Source organism: Sitophilus oryzae, unplaced genomic scaffold (assembly GCF_002938485.1).
Source record: "Sitophilus oryzae breed Bouriz unplaced genomic scaffold, Soryzae_2.0 scaffold_1604_pilon_pilon, whole genome shotgun sequence".
Lineage (NCBI taxonomy): Eukaryota > Metazoa > Arthropoda > Insecta > Coleoptera > Curculionidae > Sitophilus > Sitophilus oryzae.
Window position 1 is genome coordinate 592,813 of NW_022146286.1, and position 21,225 is coordinate 614,037.

The 21,225-nt window shown below is 32.0% G+C and overlaps 1 protein-coding gene across 1 annotated transcript; it reads left to right on the forward strand.

Moving 5' to 3' along the window:
• The first annotated feature begins 738 nt into the window (after positions 1 to 738).
• On the forward strand, positions 739 to 14,587 carry LOC115880023 (uncharacterized protein KIAA1841 homolog). The gene is given in 11 exon segments (XM_030897134.1): positions 739 to 1,030; positions 1,095 to 1,254; positions 4,338 to 4,514; positions 7,102 to 7,201; positions 7,287 to 7,399; positions 9,843 to 10,110; positions 11,855 to 12,013; positions 12,082 to 12,192; positions 14,219 to 14,312; positions 14,315 to 14,343; positions 14,428 to 14,587. Coding segments are annotated over 11 exon segments (1,506 nt in total). The 5' UTR covers positions 739 to 895.
• Positions 14,588 to 21,225: the final 6,638 nt, after the last annotated feature.

Below are 21,225 nucleotides of genomic sequence, written 5' to 3' on the forward strand. Positions count from 1 at the left end.
AAAAAAAATTGAAAATAAATTTTTTTTTAGTTAAAAAACATAACTTCTTGATAATATGGCAACATATAGGTATTAGATTAAATTTACAAGTAAGAAAATCCAGAAAAGATCCAGTGGTTCTCAAAATTTTAGCAAAAAATCATTTTTTTTGGAAATTTTCAAAGTAAAATAACTCCGTTATTTTAGACTTATCTGAAAAGCGATAAAAAGAACATGTTTCTTTTATCGAGATCTACCATCCCTTAAAATATTTGCACTTATTTCTGGGACACCCTGTATAGTTAGAAAATTTTTATACTAAAATTTATGTAGATATGGGGGTAGTTTTCACCCTTTCTGTATTTTTTCTTCATTTTTGTGTATGTCAAATGTTAAAGCACTTAGCAAAACATAGACACCCAAAATCTCATTCAAATTGGAATAACGGTTCTTAAATATTTGAAAAAATGTGTTTATTTTTTTTGATTCTCTAGCTGACAAATGCAGCACTTTTGTATAGAGATAAATTGTGTCGAATGAATTTATTTTGATTCCAAGAATACGTAGTAGTTCTATGTCCACGGAATATTGGAACATTCTTTATATACGTCGTACGTCCTTTCAAAATTATTGGATAAAAATCAAAACATTAAGCGCGCGGCGCCATTTTGTTACCTCGGTAACAACGATTTTGTTACAACCCGGTATAATATAATTTATTTGGGGATTTTCGGTATAATTATTTGATTCAATCAAACTTGACAGTGATTGATATTTTTTGGATTTTCTTAAAATTACACGAAATATTTTTATGTTGTTTGAAACTGTTCAACAGTGGTAATTGTTTGATCAATATCCTAGTTCCCAACCTCATATTTGTAAGTTTATACATTTCTATAACATTATTCCGACACAAATGGAGAATCTAAAAGAAGAAAATGTATATAATAACGAAATATGTGCGATAAATATGATGCACAAGAAATACGAAAATCAGACATCTCAAATTTCCATAAGCGAATTTTTAAACTTTTTGAAAACAGCGTATCAGGTAAAATTTTGTATTTAAATTGAATAAACTGAAAGCTTTAATAATTTGAATTTAAATTCCATAGGTTCAAGATTCAATAGAAGGTATACTGATGCAAGATGGTATGGTTGAAGCGGTAAACTGGTTGAAAGTGAAGGAAGCTGAACTGAATAAAAAATGTAAAAGTATTTCGGCCCAAACTTCCGAGAGTACGATTCTAAAGAAGTCAGCAGATGAGAAAAAAGGTGAAATTTTTATTATACCGGGTAGTGCATCGTCGTTGGAAATACAGGAACCCCAGTACAAATTTTGAAACGTCCAAATATACAGGGTGGTCCGAACTATATTTCAGAAACTTCGGCAGCATATTCTGCAGAAAAAAATATGTGTAACAATTCGTATAAATGTATGCCCTGCTAAGTTTCGGAGATACCGGCTGTAGAAGTTTCATTTTTATTTCGACTTTTTCCAAATAATTTCTGAAGTAACGTCAATATTTAGATGAAAATTGCTGTCTGGGAGTTTTTTGACATGAGAAATTTGATTTTGATGTCAATATGGTTTGAAGAGTAACAACTTTTCGTCCGTGCCTGTATAAAACTACTGAGTAAAAAAATATGAATTTACGGTGTTTTTTACGTTAAATGGGTCTCTTGGTAAAAATCGCTACGCGGAATGCTTCTTGAGATATTTTGAATTGAAATTATCAATACCTGTCAACATTGACATGAATTAGACATGTTTACTAAATAATTATTAGACTGAAATTATAAATTTGAAATGTTTTTGTGCCAAAAGTTCAACAGAAACTGTTTTATCATCATTTTTTCGCAAAAAAAATTATGCTTAATTTAAAAAAATAAAAATTTCCCAAATTTATTATTTCACTCAAATAACTATCTACTCAACGTGTTTATTTTTTGTCAATAATCACACGTATTGATTAATATTGGTCTAAATATCTTGAGAACGGTTGCTCGTAGCGATTTTTACCAAGAGACATTTTTTAAAAAGTCACGGAAATGTATATTTTTTCACTCAGTAGTTTTATATAGATACAGACGAAAAGTTACTGTTGAAAACAGTTAAAACACATGTAGCTGGCGCCATCTACAAATAGGAGTCATATTGACATCAAAATCATGATAAATTTTCATGTGAAAAATCTCCCAGACACCAATTTTCATCCAACTATTGACGTTACTTAAAAATTATTTCGAAAAAATCAAAATAAAAATGAAACTTCTACACCTTGTATCTCCAAAACCAAGCATTTTAGGACATACATCTATATGAACTTTTTTTCTTATTTTTATCTGCAGCATAAAGTATGCTAAAGTTTCCGGAGTATAATTCGGACCACCCTGTATATTGACTCATCTGTCGGATTTATAGCGAAGTCAGAAGTCACTAATAATTTTTTTTTAAGTTCCACATGCTAAATACACATGCCAAATTTGAACAATACAGAACAAACCGATTTTAACTAAGTTAAGAAGGCAAAACTAGGCAAATGCCAACTTACCATAACCCTTTATAGAGCAGTACTAATTATTTTCTAGTTTGATCAAATTGACATCAAAAATGTATAAACTAATACAAAGAGAACATATCTTCTTAATAACATTTTTCAAAAAGTTAACAAATAAGGGAGTAGAGTAGGGGGGGGGGGTCGATTTTTCAACCAGAGACTGTTAAAGCAAATAGATAATATGTAGTGACCTAATGTATAAACTATGTATCATCCAATGTAAGAAAAAAGGGTTAGTTCATTTTGATTAACTCTGTTAGCTCTCTACTCAAAAATATGCCCATATCAAGTAAATCAAATTTTGTTTTTCGAGAAACTCGCATCCTTTGAGAAATGATCGAAAATATATAGGATATGTTTAATGTTTGTCGGGTAATATTTTAGAAAATGAAAAAGAAAGAAATAGTGAGGGAAATGTATAAAAAAGAAGAGACAAGATTAAACGGCTCAGCCCTCAACAACTCGTAACCGTATACACCAGTATACACCAGTGCAGACACGCACACTCGCACACTCATACAACCAGACCTACACTAGTGCACACTGATGTAACTGCCTTCAGGCTTCATCAGTACGGTAAGGAATCAGGAAGCGAAGAAACCGATCCCAAACACACAAAAAAAACAGGAAGCAAACGATGCAACGAGGCACCGTGTGCAACCCAGGAGATGGAAAAAAATTGATGAAGAAACGAAAATAAAAAATGGAAAATAAAAGGAGCAAACGGGAGCCTAAAGCCCCAATTTGCAGCCAAGAACCAGAGTCGCCCAGGATTATGGGCTTCGTCCAGAACAGCCGCGTAGATAGCTCCTTTTATTTTCCCGTTTGCTACTTTTATTTTCCATCTTTTATTTTCGTTTCTTCATCAATTTTTTTCCATCTCCTGGGTTGCACACGATGCCTCGTTGCATCGTTTGCTTCCTGGTTTTTTTGTGTTTTGGGATCGGTTTCTTCGCTTCCTAATTCCTTACCGTACTGATGAAACCTGAAGGCAGTTACATCAGTGTGCACTAGTGTAGGTCTGGTTATATGAGTGTGCGAGTGTGTGTGTCCGCACTGGTGTACACTGGTGTATACGGTTACGAATTGTTGAGGGCTGAGCCGTTTAATCTTTTTTCTTCTTTTTTATACATTTTCCTCACTATTTCTTTCTTTTTCATATTGGTACCACGGCTAAGGGTATTGCGGCGGGTTGCTGTTGGCTACCTCCGCGGCTGTTCTGGACGAAGCCCATAATCCTGGACGACTCTGGTTCTTGGCTGCAAATTGGGGCTTTAGGCTCCCGTTTGCTCCTTTTATTTTCCATCTTTTATTTTCGTTTCTTCATCAATTTTTTTTCCATCTCCTGGGTTGCACACGGTGCCTCGTTGCATCGTTTGCTTCCTGTTTTTTTGTGTTTTGGGATCGGTTTCTTCGCTTCCTGATTCCTTACCGTACTTATGAAGCCTGAAAGCAGTTACATCAGTGTGCACTAGTGTAGGTCTGGTTGTATGAGTGTGTGAGTGTGCGTGTCTGCACTGGTGTACACTGGTGTATACGGTTACGAGTTGTTGAGGGCTGAGCCGTTTAATCTTTTTTCTTCCATTTTAGAAAATATTACCCGAGCATAGCAAACAAACTGGGCGATAATAAATACACTTCCACGCGACTGATTAGTTGGTTAAATTAAAGTGGTCGATTTAGCGACCATCAACCTATAAAGGGTTAAACTGGGGTTTCCTATTTTCGCAACGACGCGCACCACTCGGTATACCTATAGTTATGTGGGGAAACTAAATTAATCTATGCTTATTTTAGATCAACCTAAACGAAAGAATTCGATACAAAACTTAAACCAAGACTCCGATGTTCTGAAGAAAAAATTGAGTGAAGTTTTATCAGAAGGCTTATTGGATTCCGTTTTGCCATATTTAACACAAAATCCCAGTGGAAGAATTCATAGAAGTTATTCGTGTGCTTCTATTAAAAATAATGGTAATGAATAAGATTCATAGATAAATAAAACAAGTTTAGATTGGAAAGTGCCCATAAGGACATTGTATAAATACTATTTGGCGCTATTCTTACAACGGTGGCGACCCAAAGCTTTTGATAATTTCGGAGCAAAAATTTCGGCTTTTTCCGGAATTATGTCGCCAAATGTATCATTTATTCAAATTTGTTATTATTTTCTTTTCATTTTTTAAATAAAACACAGTATGTTGCATATAAGAAGCTTGAACATGTATGAAATACCTATGGAACATTGGAAACCGACGTTATGCCACGATGGTTTTTGCAGTTCACAGTTTAAACAGCTTAAGTTTTTTTAATGCCACTTTGTCACAAATATCAGGGGTTTGAGTAAATAAAATTTAAATTAAACTTACAAGATAGTAATAAATAATAATATTAACGAAAATGGATGCTTTAAACACTTTTCGGCATTTTTTGAATGCGGGCGGTTTAAATTTTGAAAGATTTTATAATTTTGCAAGATTATGACCTGGACAAGAGAAAATTCTTTCTGTTCTTGTTTGCGGTTGTTCTTAGAAACCGCTAAAGCAGCGCAATATCCCGTACAACGTATGCGACCCATTGTGCATATCACAATCTAAATTTATTTCCTTTATCTATGATAAGATTGTATTTTGTTTATTTAGTTATCGCTTAACGTCACTGTCAAAATTAAAAGTTGATTGGTCTGTCAAATAATGACTTTTTGAATTTAATTTTTTTATTAAAAGCTTATGACATACTTGTTATTAGTATTGTTGAATCTGTGTAAAAAATAAGAATTAATAATCAAATTTAATTATTTTAGAGTAAAATTCAACAAAAACGCTCATTTAAAAAGCCCGCGCTTCGATCCATTTAAGACAAGCCCCACTCAATAGATGGAGCCACTTCTGTAGGACCATTTTTCAGTATGGCAGAGTCCATTCTTTTTCTAGCTAGGTATATTCTTTGCTTATGAGAAAACGACGATTTTAATATTATTTCAATGCGATCCACATCGGAACTGCGTGAAATACAGAGCAAAAACTTCTAATTTCTGCCGTATCCAGCGCTGCGGTCGGAATTTTTAAAATTAACTGAAATGCACCAAGCCTATACTATTTTACCAAAAATTGAACTTACCAAGTTTTCAAAGTAGGGCACAAGGTAATATCGATATGTTTGAGGAAGAGTGAATTTTAATGGTCTAGAACAGTGTTTTTCAATCTGTAGTGTTTTTCAATCTTACTCGGGGAGTCGCCGGCTTAAAGAAAAAGTCGAGGTTCTTACATAACAAAAACACAATTTTAGTGAGAAGGATGTGCTTGTTTATTTTTCAAAAGCTTATCAAATTGTGGTGCTATTTTTGAAACGTTAATAGTCAAATCGTTTTCTAATTGCAGTCTATTTCTCTTTTTAGTTTGACACAAGTATGAAGTGGCGAATGGCACTAATAATTTAAGAGGCTTCCCTTGCCAGCTCTGGATATTCGTGTTTTCTTTTTATCCAAAATACGTCGACATTTTGTGAATAAAATTCCATTTTAAGCATGACATCAGGGGCTAAATCTAGAAAACATTCTTTCATTTTTGTGGTGACATCAGCCAGATCTATTGATTTGTCCAAAAAAGCGTTTAAAATCCATCTACGCCCATTGTCAGCTTCAGAGTGCAAGTCTGGAAAGCATGCCAAAAGTTTCTCTTGCAAATTATGCAAGCTCTGTATCATGCAAGGAATGTGAGCTGATACTGCAAAACTTTGGTCTGTTGTATTATCTTCAATAATCTTCTGAACACATGGAAAAGATTCGAACGTTTTGTTTTGCAGAGAGGTTGACCACAAACGAAGTTTGCGTGAAATGCTTCTACTTTATCTTTCGCTGTTAAAATATCATCTTCTCTTCCTTGAAGGTTCTTGTTCAAATTGTTAAGGTGGCTAAAAATATCTGCCAAAAATGCTAATTTCAAGAGTCAAATAGGGTCAGCTTGTCAATACCTTTCCTTTGCCACCTGACCTTTGTGTGATAAAGGAGATTTTGAAGAAGCGAGCCCATATCTTCACAAATGATTCTGAATAGCCGGGTTTGGAAAGCTTTACCTTTGATAGAATTCACAATTTTTATTACCTCCTTGAGCACGTCATTTAAATCAGAAGGTACTACCTTAGCAGCTACAGCCTGTGTTTAGCGCCATCGCTACAAATAGCGATACATTTTTTTCAGTCAATATCGTAGTACTTTCTAAAAACATATTGTATAAACACTGGCTAGTAGTGTTTGCAGGAACTGCTTTGCAATCTTTGTATCTGCTTCAAAGTGCACAAATACTACAATAAATGTACCAAAATAGGAAAAAAATAATTAACTAACGTATGTTTTTAGTCATTTAATTAAATAATTTTTTTGGCTTTCTATGACACAGGGGGTCGCCAGAATATTTCAACCTGTAAAGGGGTCGCGAAATCAAAAAAGATTGAAACACACTGGTCTAGAAGATCTGCTCCTCACATCTGCGACCTTATTTAGTTACCTGTTCTTAAATTCGTCAAATATGAGAATTATAGTAAATTAGTACTGTATTTACAGAAAAACCAAATCCAAAAATCCAAAACTTAAACTCGACAAATGAAAAACTTATTAGAAGATCTAGTGAGTCATCGACCAAAACTGGACTGATTTTAACAGAGTAAGAAGTCAGAGATTAGGGAGTAGTAAATCACATGATATTTGTCCGTTGTATGGTAACTATTAAAAAATATGTATATTTTTAGTTCTGAAGTGGAAATTCACGTTTGTGATGAAGTAAAGAGCATGAAAAAAACTTTCATATGTAACCAGAAACTTTTGGTGGAGAAAATGGGATATTTCGCAGAAGTTACATTAGGTAAGATATTTAATTTTTGGATAAAATAATAAGATAATGCCTACATACACACATAGCCAAAATTATTACATATAACGATATTTTTATTTTATTTTGGACATCGGATTCTTTTTTTTTGGACATATTGGCTTACTACACGACACCAATATAAAATTAAAAATCTAAGTGCAACTAGGCTGTTATTACAATTTTATTTCATAATGAGTGAAAATCAACAAAAACAAATTTCATTTTAAACAGAAAATATTGAAAACAATTTTAATTATTTCTCACAACTAATAGTCTGTATTGCCTCTTCGAGCCTCAATGCAAGCTGTGAGACGACGTGGCATGCTCTCAATTAAGTTGTCCAGAAGATGTCTGAATTTGCAGATGATGGAATGGCTTCCCATGTTTCGCGCGGAGCAATTTTCAATTCATTTAAGGTAATGGGGGGGGTTATTCCGGTTGGCAATATGGCGTTTTACATGTCCAAAGCATGCTCAATCACATTCATACCTGGAGACATCGGTGGCCACCACAGTTTTCTTATACCCTCTTCCTCACAAAATTCGCGAACCGCTAAAGTGCGATGGGGAGGAGCATCATCGTCCATGTAAACAAATTCATCCCCCACTGCCTCTCGAAATGAAGGCACAATAGGCTCTAAAACGTCTCTAAGATATGAGGCACCTGTCATTGTGCCATCAATAAAAACAAGAGGAGTTCGAGCTCCGTGTATTATACCTGCCCATACCATAATGCTGCCCCCTTGAAACGGGGCACGGGGTTGAGCTGCATTCAAGCGTGCTCGTCTTCCAGATGCTTTCCAGACCAAAGTTCGTCGCGAGTCTGACACTAGGCCTATTCTCGTTTCATCACTAAACATGACGGTCCAATTAGGTCCATTTGCTATATCCTCAGCCCATTGTAGTCGCATAATTTTGTGCTGTAAATAAAGCTTCGGAACACGTAGAGGCCTCCTTAAATGTAATCCTCTGTCATGGAGTCTTCTTGCTATGACCTTTCTTGAAACATTTACTCCTTCAAGGCGAGCTAACTCGTTTTTAATAGCAGTACTAGAAAGCAGGGGATTACGTCGTGCCATTAGGGATATTTGACGGCCTTGCACAGCAGTAGTAACTGAGTAACTCTCTTTCTGCCTCGTCCAGGCCGGTCTGTGTCTGTAACCTCGTTTGTCTCCTTGATTTTTTTTAATATTCGCGAAATATGGCTTTGGTTAGCTCCTACAATTTTAGCTATTGTAACTTGCCGGTAGCCCTGTTGAGACAGTGTTACTATTCTGACTCTATTAAACTGTGTAATAATATTTCTAGGCATTTTAAGACCAAAACAATGGTCAAATTTCTTCTGAAACCCAAGAGACCACAAATCGAAATGTGCAAGAATTTGTAATAATATTGGGTCTGAACAGGGTCTGGACGATAAACATTGTTTACCATATCCGTTTTAGCAAAAAAATGTTTATTACAGATTATCAAAGCTATGAATAAAAAAAGATTCTTTAAATTCCTTTCAGTATATTTTTAAACGATATATGCAATAATTTTGGCCATGTGTGTATATATCGTAGTCTCATAGTGTATTTCGTCTTTTCATGAAGATCCTAGGTCACTTCATAAAGCGTCGGTTAGGTTAGGAGTTTAGTTATGTTATTAGCTTAGTTTTTTTCATTAAGTGACTAGGATCTTCATGAAAAGACGGAATACACTATGAGACTACGACATATATTTCATACCAATTAAACTTTTAGTTACGTAATCAAGGGTGCGATTTTTAAATACTTTGTTGCCAACCATGGACATATTCGCGCTGGGGATTCAGGTGAGGTAGCTCTGTTGTAAGAAATGTCAAATTTCCGCATTTATTTATTTATTTCCTGACATTGTCATTCATTTTGGCACTTTAGTTTTCTATTACGAGTTTCTAGTTTAAATAAATACTGTTGTGATACTTTAAGCTTAAAATGTTTACTAGCAGACCTTGTAGACGAACATTGTTCTTTTTAGAACCTCTTTTAGTGCGAAATGCACAAGATAGCTTAAAAGCCGTAAAAAAATCATCGCAACTTTAATAGAATATTATTACTAGAATATTATTTACTATTAATAGCCCTTTATGTCCCTTAAGTGCTGTTAAGAATGTGGGTTTTGTTGATGTAAATAATACCTGTTTATATATTTATAATTAAATTATTTTTGTTTCCTAAAATATTTTGATTAAAAGAAAATAAATAAAAGTGGGCAACGCTGTGCCTGTCAAGCTTAATCACGTGACTAAAAGTTTATTTGGTATGAACTGTATAAAAGTGGCAAACTTTTCCAATAACTCAAAATTCAATTATTTTATTACTTTGCAGTAATAATATACAGCTCACTAAAAGAGCAATCTTGGTTTGGCATCAGTCCTTTTTATAATTAACGTTATGTAATTTTTTTCGAAGGTCAGAAACTGGAAGACATGGATATTTCCGTTCACTGTGACATCGGCATATTTGAGTGGTTGATGCAGTGGGTTAAGAAAGAGTCAGTGCTCGAAGCAGATTGGCCTCAACTGGATGCCCAGTGCGTTGTTCCTATTTTAGTATCGGCAGCATTCCTACAAATGGAACCTCTTTTACAAGATTGCCTTTTATATTGCCATCAGCACATGAATGAGATATTAAGAAGTTCTGCTAATTTGAGTTGTCTGAACGATACGGTTCTAACAAGGTTAGATAATCTTAGGTTCATTCCCACAGCATCAGAAAACTGTCTAAAATAGTTAACCGAATTAGTAATCTATGTTTTTTGTATACGACATATCTATGACTTGGTGTGATCAGCTACATTTTACAAGTTTCTGCCCGGTTTGGATGCTTGTGGGAACAAACCTATAGTAAATAATATTGTAACTAATTTTGTATATATAATGGGCTCTTTCACTATATTTTGGAATTAGCATAATTGAATAAAGCAATTAATTCTAGAATTTTCTGCTATCTCACTTTCGAAAAATTTGAAGTGGTTCTTAAGAAAATAAATAAAAACAAAAAAGCCCAGAATAAAAATCCGCACTTTATTTTTAATACGTCACACCTGGCATGTTGAAAAGCGGCAACACGGCCGCGGCCGGGCCACTATGCTGACCCACCACCACCTCCACACAAGGCCAGTGGAATTGCAAACACTTACCTACCATAGTTTAGAATTTACTGAACGTTTGATAAATATATACTATTATGGTCAATATAGGAAGTTACTTGTTATCAATCATCAATTTCACTTCAAATATGCGCACATAGTGCACACACATTTTTTTGTGCAACTGCTATAAAACGCCGAATTTTGTGCCAAACGAGAATATTTAATCGGTCAAAATTCCAATCGGCAGACTAAGACGGCAGGCGAAAGTCCGCAAACCAAAATACAAGAGTTTCAATACGTCACAGGCCTAAAGACTAAATCCGCAGGTCGAGTCCGCAGGCCAAATCTAGTTATGCCCCTGTACACGAGAAGGTATCTAAAGGTGCGTCCAGACCTGACGAGACGAGAGCGAGGCAAGAGCGAGACAAGAGCAAGACGAGATCGAGACATCTTCTATTCATTTTTTGAGGCAAGTCTGCCACGAGACAAGCGAGTTGGATCATAGTGAAAGGAACCCAAACACATATTAAATTGTAATTGAATATAACAAAAGATGGCCAAATAATAACGCATACAGTAATAAATGTTTGCATCTTTAACATGGTATTTGGTTCGTCGTTCGTCGTATTATATTCATCGTCGGTTGTTTTTTGCCTTTTGCTTGTTTTTCCTTTAACCCTTCATTTGTTACGTCTTTTACAAAATAAGTTTTTTTGAACGAAATGTTAAATAGAAAAGTTATTTGAGAAGGTTAAGAAGCACATTTTAAAATTACTGTAGAGTATACAGGGTACTTCAAAAAAGTGTTGCGGGTATAACATATATTTTTAATGGGAATACCCTATTTTTTATTTTATTATTAGATTCTACGTACAATTCGGTAACTTTTTTTGTATATGATATTACCTAAAATTAATAGATTTTGTAGTTCAATTTGTTTAAAGAAATGTTAGATTTCGGTATGGTAAAAATTATCAGTGACATAATTCTATAAAAAAAATTATAATATATACGGTGTGCCGTTTAAAAAATTTTAAGATTATTTAATTTTAAATAGTCGAAATTCACAAATCAGAGCTAATATCTCGCAGTCGAGCGAGCCTACCAAAACCACGTCCACACTGTGACGCGAGTTTTCTTTGATTGGCCGTCGCAAAACCGACAGAGAACGGATCGCAAAGAGGCTCCGTAGGTTGTCTCGCGAGGCCACAGACCCGTCCACACTTAGCGAATTTAGAATGTCTCGTGCTCGTCTCGCTCTCGTCTCGTCATCAGGTCTGGACGCACCTTAAGTCCTCCGACTTAGATACCTACCGTTTATTTTTTAAAGGTTGGCAGCAATGTATACGAACAGTGAAATCAGATCCATCAAAGACAGAAAAAGATAAAAATCCAATCGAAACTTTTTTGCAAAACTAATTCAGTCACTGGCTGAACCTGATCCTGAAAGCGTTAGAGGACATTGGTGCTCATTAGCAAGGATATTCAGGTTTGTTCTTATATAAGATTAATATCAATCAAACATTTATTACATTTTACATATTTATCCATTATTAGGTGTGAAAGGTGTTACCAACTGATAAATCCAAACGTAGCATCCAAAATACCTTGTACACCTTCTTGTATGAGGCTTGAACCTGATGGTTCCATTATTAGTTTACATATCAGGTAATAGTTATTTACAGTACAAGTGTGTTTATGAACATGATTACAACAACGAGTGTGAACAATTAGAACGACGAGGTCGTAGACCGAGTCGTTCTAATCACACGAGTTTTGTAATCATGTTTAAACGCACGTGTCATGTACAACGTTTTATCTACAACCGAAAAATAAGAAAATGCTGTTTTAATTTTCGTTTATTAGTCGCCCACCTTTAACACCTTTAACTATGACATTTGTCACATTTTTTTCTGAAAAGTCAGTTTGCCCTGTCAAGTAAACGCGAGCACTTTTTGCCCAGAAAAATCATTTTAAAAATTACGATGAGTGATTCCGAAAGTCTCCCTTCAGATGTAGAAGTTGCCGCAGTTCGTGCCACGGAATCATTATTGCCGGAAAAGTTAATATATTTAGATGTTCGTAGTTGTTTTTCATTATTATAGCAACTAGTTGTGTTATAGATTCATAAGACCACTAGTTGTGTTATGAATCTCATAATGTAACTGAAATATAGTCTATAAAATGAATAACTTTGAATTTTGACAGTTATTTTTTACCAACATGGCAAATATAAAATCCCTCTATCAAAAAAGTTACTGATATTCTTTAAATTGGGTACCTGAACGAATCAGATAGGTAACTCTTTTTACTTTCGTGAAATAGAAAAGGAAAATAATAAACCAAGTGACAGTTCTTCCACTTCTTGCCAAAATCAACACGAAATGTCATAATTATCAAAAGTAAAATTTCATCAGCTTTTGACATTTCTAAATATCAGATCAATGCCGTCTCTAATAGAACAGCCTCGGAGCGATATTTATGACAACACGCTAGTTAGATACTACGGATTAATAAATTTAATTAAGTAATTTTTTGGATTATATTCGACACTATTTTTTTCATATGACACAACACTGATAAAGACTATAATGTTAGCCGAAACGTTTTTTTTAACCAAAAAAAAATGAAAACCCAAATAAAAACTTAATTAGCGTTTTCCCCGAACCTAAATCCCAAGAAAATCTAACATTTTAGAATAATTTTACATATAAAATGACGATCTTTATTTCGTATCCATCGCTGACTCCCTTTTTTTCTATGATATTGTATTATTTGCAAATATAATTTTTCGAACATTGATACTTCCAAAATATACATATAAATTTTAATGAATGCAAATAATAATACATCACTATTAGTGAATGGTAGATGTTTTTTAAATTAGATCAATTTCAAACCCCAAAATTTAAAATATATTTTACATTTACCCATTATCTTATGTACCTATTCATTATTTGTATATTCTAACAGATTTGCTGCATGGTTCTAGTTTATTTGCCAAAATATTTATTACTATAAATAGGTATATATTGTATTTACTAACTGTATATTATATATTTCATATAAATATATCATTTTTAAAACCAAAAATACGAGGAATAATTATGTTTTCCATATATTCTAACATATTTATTAATCCGTAGTACCTATCTAACTAGCGTGACGTCATAAATCTCGTTCGAGGCTGTTCTATTAGAGACGGCATTGCGTCAGCATGGCCGCGAGTTGCTAACCTAATAAATTAACACTAGAATAAACCGCAGGAACTGTCAAATTCAAAGTTATTCGTTTCACAGACTATACTAAAAAATAGTGATGTAAAAACGTTATAACTAAGCGGTTGTAGATAAAATATGTTACTATGTTTTGTACTAAGTATGTATATTAAATATATTCAAAGAAAATTTAAGATGCTTCTAATTGTCAATCATAAAAATTCAGGGCTAGTATTATAGTCCAAAAATTCAATTGTAATTAATAATATAAGAAATTTGGCGTATTCAAATACAATAATACCGTATGATCGAATAAAAACGGCGTCAGCGATGGCTATGAAATGAAGATCGTTGTCATTTATATGTAAAATTATATGGGAAATGTCATCGATCGTCATTTCCAAGCCAACTGGACGCCATTTTTTTTCGATCATACCACATCATGTATTTTTAGAATATATGTTTTCCTTTCATAGAGACTCATCATGGGATATAAACGCTTATATTCTAGAATTAAAACAAACCCTTAAAACCTGGAGAAAAGTATATTGGAAATTATGGGGAGAGGCTGTCATTTTCTATTCTGCAGTGTCTGTAAGAGGTATGCATTAATATTTAAAAAGTTACATACCCACGAAATTGTATCTAGTATAAAAACTAATTTATATTAATTTTTCTTCATAAGATATTTTCAAGTTAATCAAATTGGCTGGTGCAGATATCATCCGGATACGCCACAGTTTTTTACTCTGGATGCTCAAAGAGCTCCTCTGCCTATTGGACGTTTCCCTTGCTGTGGAGATCGAGCTTACAGGTTATCCGTTAATTTAAGTTCTTTTTATTAAATTAAGGTTGATTCTCAGTTAGGCTTCACTTAGACCTGGCTAAAGCCGGTCCCACACGATGTGTGAAACACCTTCCAACGTTGGACACAATGATGAACATTTGCCACATCGTGTAACTGCAATATAGCCTTTGTTTATTTTGCAAAAAGACTCTGAATTTCTAAATTCATAAAACCTTCTATAATATTTATATTCGTAAAATTTTAGAACCAGCATCTTGAATTCAGGAATGATTTTATATATTATGTAAGTTAAGAGCGAATTTTACAATAATATATTCTATAATGCCTATTATATTATTTTTTGTGGAATTAAGGACTATAAAAAAATACATGATTTATTACAAAAAATAAAAAATTAAAAAGTATATTAGTTCTACTAAAACCTTTTGAATTGTATCCGTTAACTATAACATAATGTTAATTTTATGTACCATTTATAATGTAACATTTTTGTACATTTATTGTTGGTTACATATAATTTACATTTTTATCTATTTATATTAATTCTATTTTGTATATTAATGCATTAAAGTGCTCTGAAAAGCAATAAAAATGTTTTTTTTTTATTTTAGCCCTGTTAACAATTACTTTATAACATTATGTTACAAAATATCTATACAGGGTATTTCAAAAACAAATTCAAACAACTGTGAGGGGTGTTTCCTTAATTGTTAGAAATCAAGGAGGTCTTTTGTTATACAGGGAAGTCCCAGGAAATCAGTGCAAGTATTTTAACTGGTAATATAGTTCATCCCAAGAAACACGCCTATAAGGTTTTTTTTTCAAGTGAAAAAAAATTCAAAAATTCGAAATTTTTGAAAATTTTTTGGATTTTTTTAAATTAATTATAATACAGTTAAAACATAAAAACATCATTTCTTGATAATATGACAAGATAGGGTATATAGGATTAAATTTACAAAAAGTAAATCCAGAAAAGATCCAGTGGTTCACAAATTTTAAAAAAAAATTTTTGAAATTAACTAACGTGAAATAACCTGCTATTTTGACTTATTTGATAAACGATAAAGATAAAATATGTTTCTTTATCGAGATATTCCACCCCTTAAAAATAATTTTGCACTTATTTCTGGGCAACCCTGTATAAACGTAGTGTCAGATATTGTAGTATAAAATGATGAAAAAATTATTAAAGTTTTTATCTTACAAACAAAAAGCGATGGAATAATTACATTTTATAGAGGTTACCATGAAAACACATAACAAGTCATACAGGGTTGTTCATCACATACAACACGGAATACAGTAGCTAATCGATTAGATTTTTACAAATTGTAAGTTCTTTGGTTCGTTGAAGGACCATTAGAGCTACAATTTAAAAATATTTTTAAAAGGTACAGAGGGTTCCAAATAAATAAAAATATCAAAGTTGTATTTTTTAAATGAAACCCCCTGTGTATTTTCATTTTTAGTTTCCTGCAATTCAGTTTCTATGGAAAAAAAAATATTATAGAATTTGGATTAAGGTTTATCACATTTAAACCCTTGCCGTTTTGAAATATTTTCAATTTTTAAGGAAATTGCAGTAAAATTTTAAAGCTTTTCATTTCTACAAGGGTATCAAAGTTTTTAATACTAAATATTTACTGTGTTTATTTATTATTCAGTTGATATGTTGCAATAATATTTTATTATTGCAACATAAAAACTGATCAATAAACAAACTTAATTAAAATTGAAAAAAAATTGTAAATAAATCGTAAATAATTGTAAAACAAATCGTACAAAATGTACATGGGCCAAAAACGATAATGTTACTAACCCATTGGTATACAAAAGAAAACCATTTAAAAAATGTTTAAAGAGTAGGTATACAGGTTAAATATACCTTACTTCATTATTTCCCGTCCAAAGGTTAATTAATTACATACTTAACTGTGTTAGATAATAAATTATTCTAAATAAATGGGATTCTTGAAACTAGAACAATATAATAATAAGTTATGAAATGAACGTCTCTTTTGTTAAGTATAAATAAGCATTCGTCAAAAAAATGTAATACAATTTTAAGGTGTTACTTTTACCATTAATTGCCTATCATATACAAGGCTAATACACAATAAAATTAAGTTTTTTTTTTTTTTTATAGTTTTTATTATTAATCAACAATCAACGCAAAAAGTCAATTAATGTAGTTTGAATAATTGAAATCATATTAACTCTGTCAAATTTTTCATCAAAAAAAAAAAATTTAAACAGTTTTTTATTTTTAATGCAATAAACGAACTATATCGGACTCTTTAAAATGTACAATGCATCTTTAAAAATAAACTAAAATGTCAATATTCCATGGGTATATTGATAACTGAGGTCTAAATTATAAGAAAAATGCATTTTCTACGAAAACTTGAAGATATAGGAAAAAAATGGAATAAGACAATTAAATTGCGCATCTGATTCTCATAAAAATATACAGGGTGTTCAATATAAATTAAAAATTATTGCTGCTTTTAAAGCTAGTAACTATTTTAAAATAAATGTTTAGACACTCTGTATAAAGTAGTATAAGTTTTATTATTGCAACACAAAATTTAGTAAATAGAATAATTTCAGAACAATATTTTAATTTTAAAAATTTAAATACGTCTGGAGAAATGAAGCATTAAAATTATTACTGTATTTTGACAAAACCTAAATATATTTCTGATCCGGTACGATTAAAATGCGGTAAACTCTAATCAAATTTACCTTTTATTTCAATCGTAGAACTAAAAGTAATAATATACAGGGTGCTCCATTTTAAAAAAAATACAACTTTGATATTTTTTATTTATTTGGGACACTCTTGCATTATGTAGAAATATTTTAAATTGTAGCCTAATAACCTTCAACGAACCTAAAAATTACAATTTGTAAACATCTAATCGTTTAGCTACAATAATAATACTCCGTGTCGTATGTGGTGAACAACCCTTGTATAGCCAACCTGATATACATATAGGTTTCATTTTGAAACAATGAGGTTTTTTTCCGCAAACGGTAGTAAATAATGATAATAATTTAGCAATAGAAGTACATTTATATTAAACATTAATAACAAAATAATAAAAACAAAAATTAGCCATCGAAATAATATGTTATTACCTTTTTTATGGTGCTTTAGCAAAATTAATTCAGTGTGAACTTAGTTCATTACCATTTTTACTCATGTGTATACATATCCATGATTCGCTCTTTTGATAATAATTAAACTTACACTAAAAAAATTAAAATAGATACAGTTAAAATAAAATTGAGTCTTTTAGTTAAACAAGAGTACTACAGTACGTCTGCTGGATCTGTGTCTATGAAAGGAATGCGGACAAAAAACATTTAAATAAACAGCAATATATTTTATACGTCGACTTGACGAGTAAGTCACCGCAAATCGCTCCGCCAACTTATTTTATTGGCTACTTCCAAATTAGTTGAATTTTTATTGATGGGATACGTCGCCGTCTAATTCTTTACGAAAAAATTTAGAGAAAGTATCGTTTTCCTCCCTCACGGATACCCCGTAGCTAGAGAACGGACAGACATACTGTATCATATATAATCTAGAAGAAAAGCGCCATCCTGTAGCTTACATACCATTTTTCTCCTGTATAACCCTACAAATAACTTCTCTACAAAGCCAAAACTTAAATTACATATGACTTTGATATTTTAGTCTGGTCAAATTGTATTTTTAATAAAAAAAAAAAACGCTAGATCTAGCGGGAAAACTGCTAAGTTGGCAACAGTGCATCCGCCGTATCAAGTCCTGGATAGATGCTGTCCGCTGCGCGCAGAAATTCCATCGCGTTGCCACGAAAAACTTGACGCTCGCTACCGACGCGAAACAAATACAATGACCGGTCGCCGTAATATGTTAAAAACTCGACAAGAAATTAATCAAAATAATGTAAATTAATAAATATTTCGGTAAATCAGAAATGACATCTTCTGATTTTTAAATAAAAAAACATAATTTTATAAAAACAATCACTACCGCATAAGTATTTCCACAAAAATAGCGGAAAAAGAAACGAAAATTTTTTGACAGGACTCCGGCCCGGCTGCTTGTTCAACACTGGCAAAATTGTTGATATTTTGTAGATTGCTGCGATTGGCTGACAACCAATGGTTATGGTCTTAGAACAGACATATGTAGATTGACGTTTTTAGTTATGGAAGGAAGTTTTAACGAAAGTATTGTATTGGGCAGTAAAATGTTTTAAAACAGGTAATAAAAGGGCTTTTTATGGAAAAAATCATTGTATTTATTCGGACTTAATAATTTCTTTCATAAATATGAGGCGTCAAGTTGTAAAACGTTGTTTTGATATTACGCAAAACTGTTTTAGCGAATATGTTCTTGTCTTTAATTTACAAAAATATGTCTATTGAGTGGAATCATTGTTTTGTATCTCGTTTTTAGAAATAAAAATTAATATTTTAATTTTTAAAGAGAAAATATTACAAAAATAATCTGGATAAGCATGGGTTTTGTTGCTGACCTATGATGCATATTGCGGATTTTGCTAAAGCAAGATATTTGCATCATAACTTGTTTTTATTAGATATGTATATTTTATTAAAAATTAGGGTCAGCATTTGAAACGGATGTGTAGTAATTAGTACAATATACAAAAAAAAAAAACGGTGTCAGATCGTTTGTCATTTTATATGTAAAATTATATTGTGAATGTCATCGATCATTTCATTAACTGACGCTGTATTTTTGATCATACGGTACATATGTGTAAAAAGCCTATGAAAAACAAGTGCTGGATATGCAACAATAATGATAATAAAAAGAAAATATAAGTGGATAACATGGATTTTGATGCAGTAACGTAATTTCTAGTGAATCTGATATAAAACAGGCGACTTTTACTGCAATTTGGGTAGTGTTTATGTAGATTTGTGCAGTATATACGTACATTCTACTTATTAATATATGAGGGGTTCCGAAGAGAACTGGATCAAGCCCTAGAAGATAATTATGGAGAAAATAAGAGCTAAAGTTTTTATCAAATATATGTAAAAAAAAAAAAAAAAAAAAAAAAAAAAAAAATAATTTATTATATTTTAAATTGTATAGAAAATATAATAAAGCATTATATCTTTCTTCTCCAGCTTGTTTAATTTTAATTAATTGTATAAATGCAAAGTAAAATAATCTGAAAATACAACTGTGGTCCAAAAAAAGACATGCAACAATTTCAAGAATGTTTGTTTATACTTCTATACAGGGGTGTCCCAGAAATAAGTGCAAAATATTTTAACTGGGAGTATAGTTCAACCCCACAAACACGCCTATGAGGTTATTTTCATGAAAAATTTTGAAAATTCGAAATTTTTCAAAAACTCTTGATTTTTTTGCCTTTAGTTAAAAACATAATTTCTTGATAATATGGCAACATATAGGTGTTAGATTAAATTTGCAAGAAAGAAAATCCAGAAAAGATCCAGTGGTTCTTAAAATTTTAGCAAAAAATCATTTTTGAATTTTCAAAGTAAAATAACCTCATTTTAGACTTATCTGAAAAGCGATAAAAAGAACATATGTTTCTTTTATCGAGATCTACTCATCCCTAAAATATTTTGCACTTATTCTTGACACTTGAATAGTTAGAAAATTTTATACTCAAAATTTATGTAGATGTGGGGGTAGTTTCTACCCTTCCTGTATTTTTCTTCATTTTGTGTGTATGTCAAATGTTAAAGCACTTAGCAAAAACATAGATTAATTCCAAAATCCTCATTCAAACCTTCGAATAAGAAGACTAAGGAAGGAGATATCAAAATCTTAGATACACCGCGATGGGCCCTAAATATGGCGGACTTAAATTCCGGTTTATCAGTGTCGTTCTAATTTTATTTAAAAACAAACTGTGATGTAGGTAGACGTGGGGTAGACTTAGACTCAATAATTTGTTGCTTCATTTTACGTTGTGAATAAATGTTGGTAGTTATTAAAACTGTTATAAAATATATAATCTCTAATAAAAATAGATAAGTTATAATAAGTATTTATTATTAACACAAACATCCGATACGCTACTGAAGCAGGTGTCAAATTTAACGTACTTAAATTCTTTGACATCTAATCTTTGACAAGTAATAAATAAAAGCTAAAATGCAAGAAAATATATAATTTAGTTAATTTTAAGTGAATTTCATAAATGACTCTGCTCTTACTACACGTATGTATTATATAGTCACTCTTACTAGCGAAAGTTGTTCCATTATTTCTCTCGATTATTGACTGAGATTTACCGCACGCTACACAATAACCAACTATTTTAGAGTCTTTTCGATAAATCGCGATAGTATCACTGTTAATTTGGTTCTTAAGCACCTACCTTTATACAACTATCTGTAGTAGAATAAATAATAAATAACATAAAATAAGCTCCATAAAGACTGACAAATCCAAAAAATTTCAAATCAAATCTGTAATGTGTCAAATGAATCGTCAAACAGAACTGTCAAGCATCCCCTAACCCTAGAGAGCTTTTATGGTGCTTTTTTCCGCCCACCATGCACGAATGCCATGAATACATGGATAGCATTATGCTCCTTCCTTAGTCTTCTTATTCAAAGTTCAAATCGGAATAACGGTTCTTAAAATATTTGAAAAAATGTGTT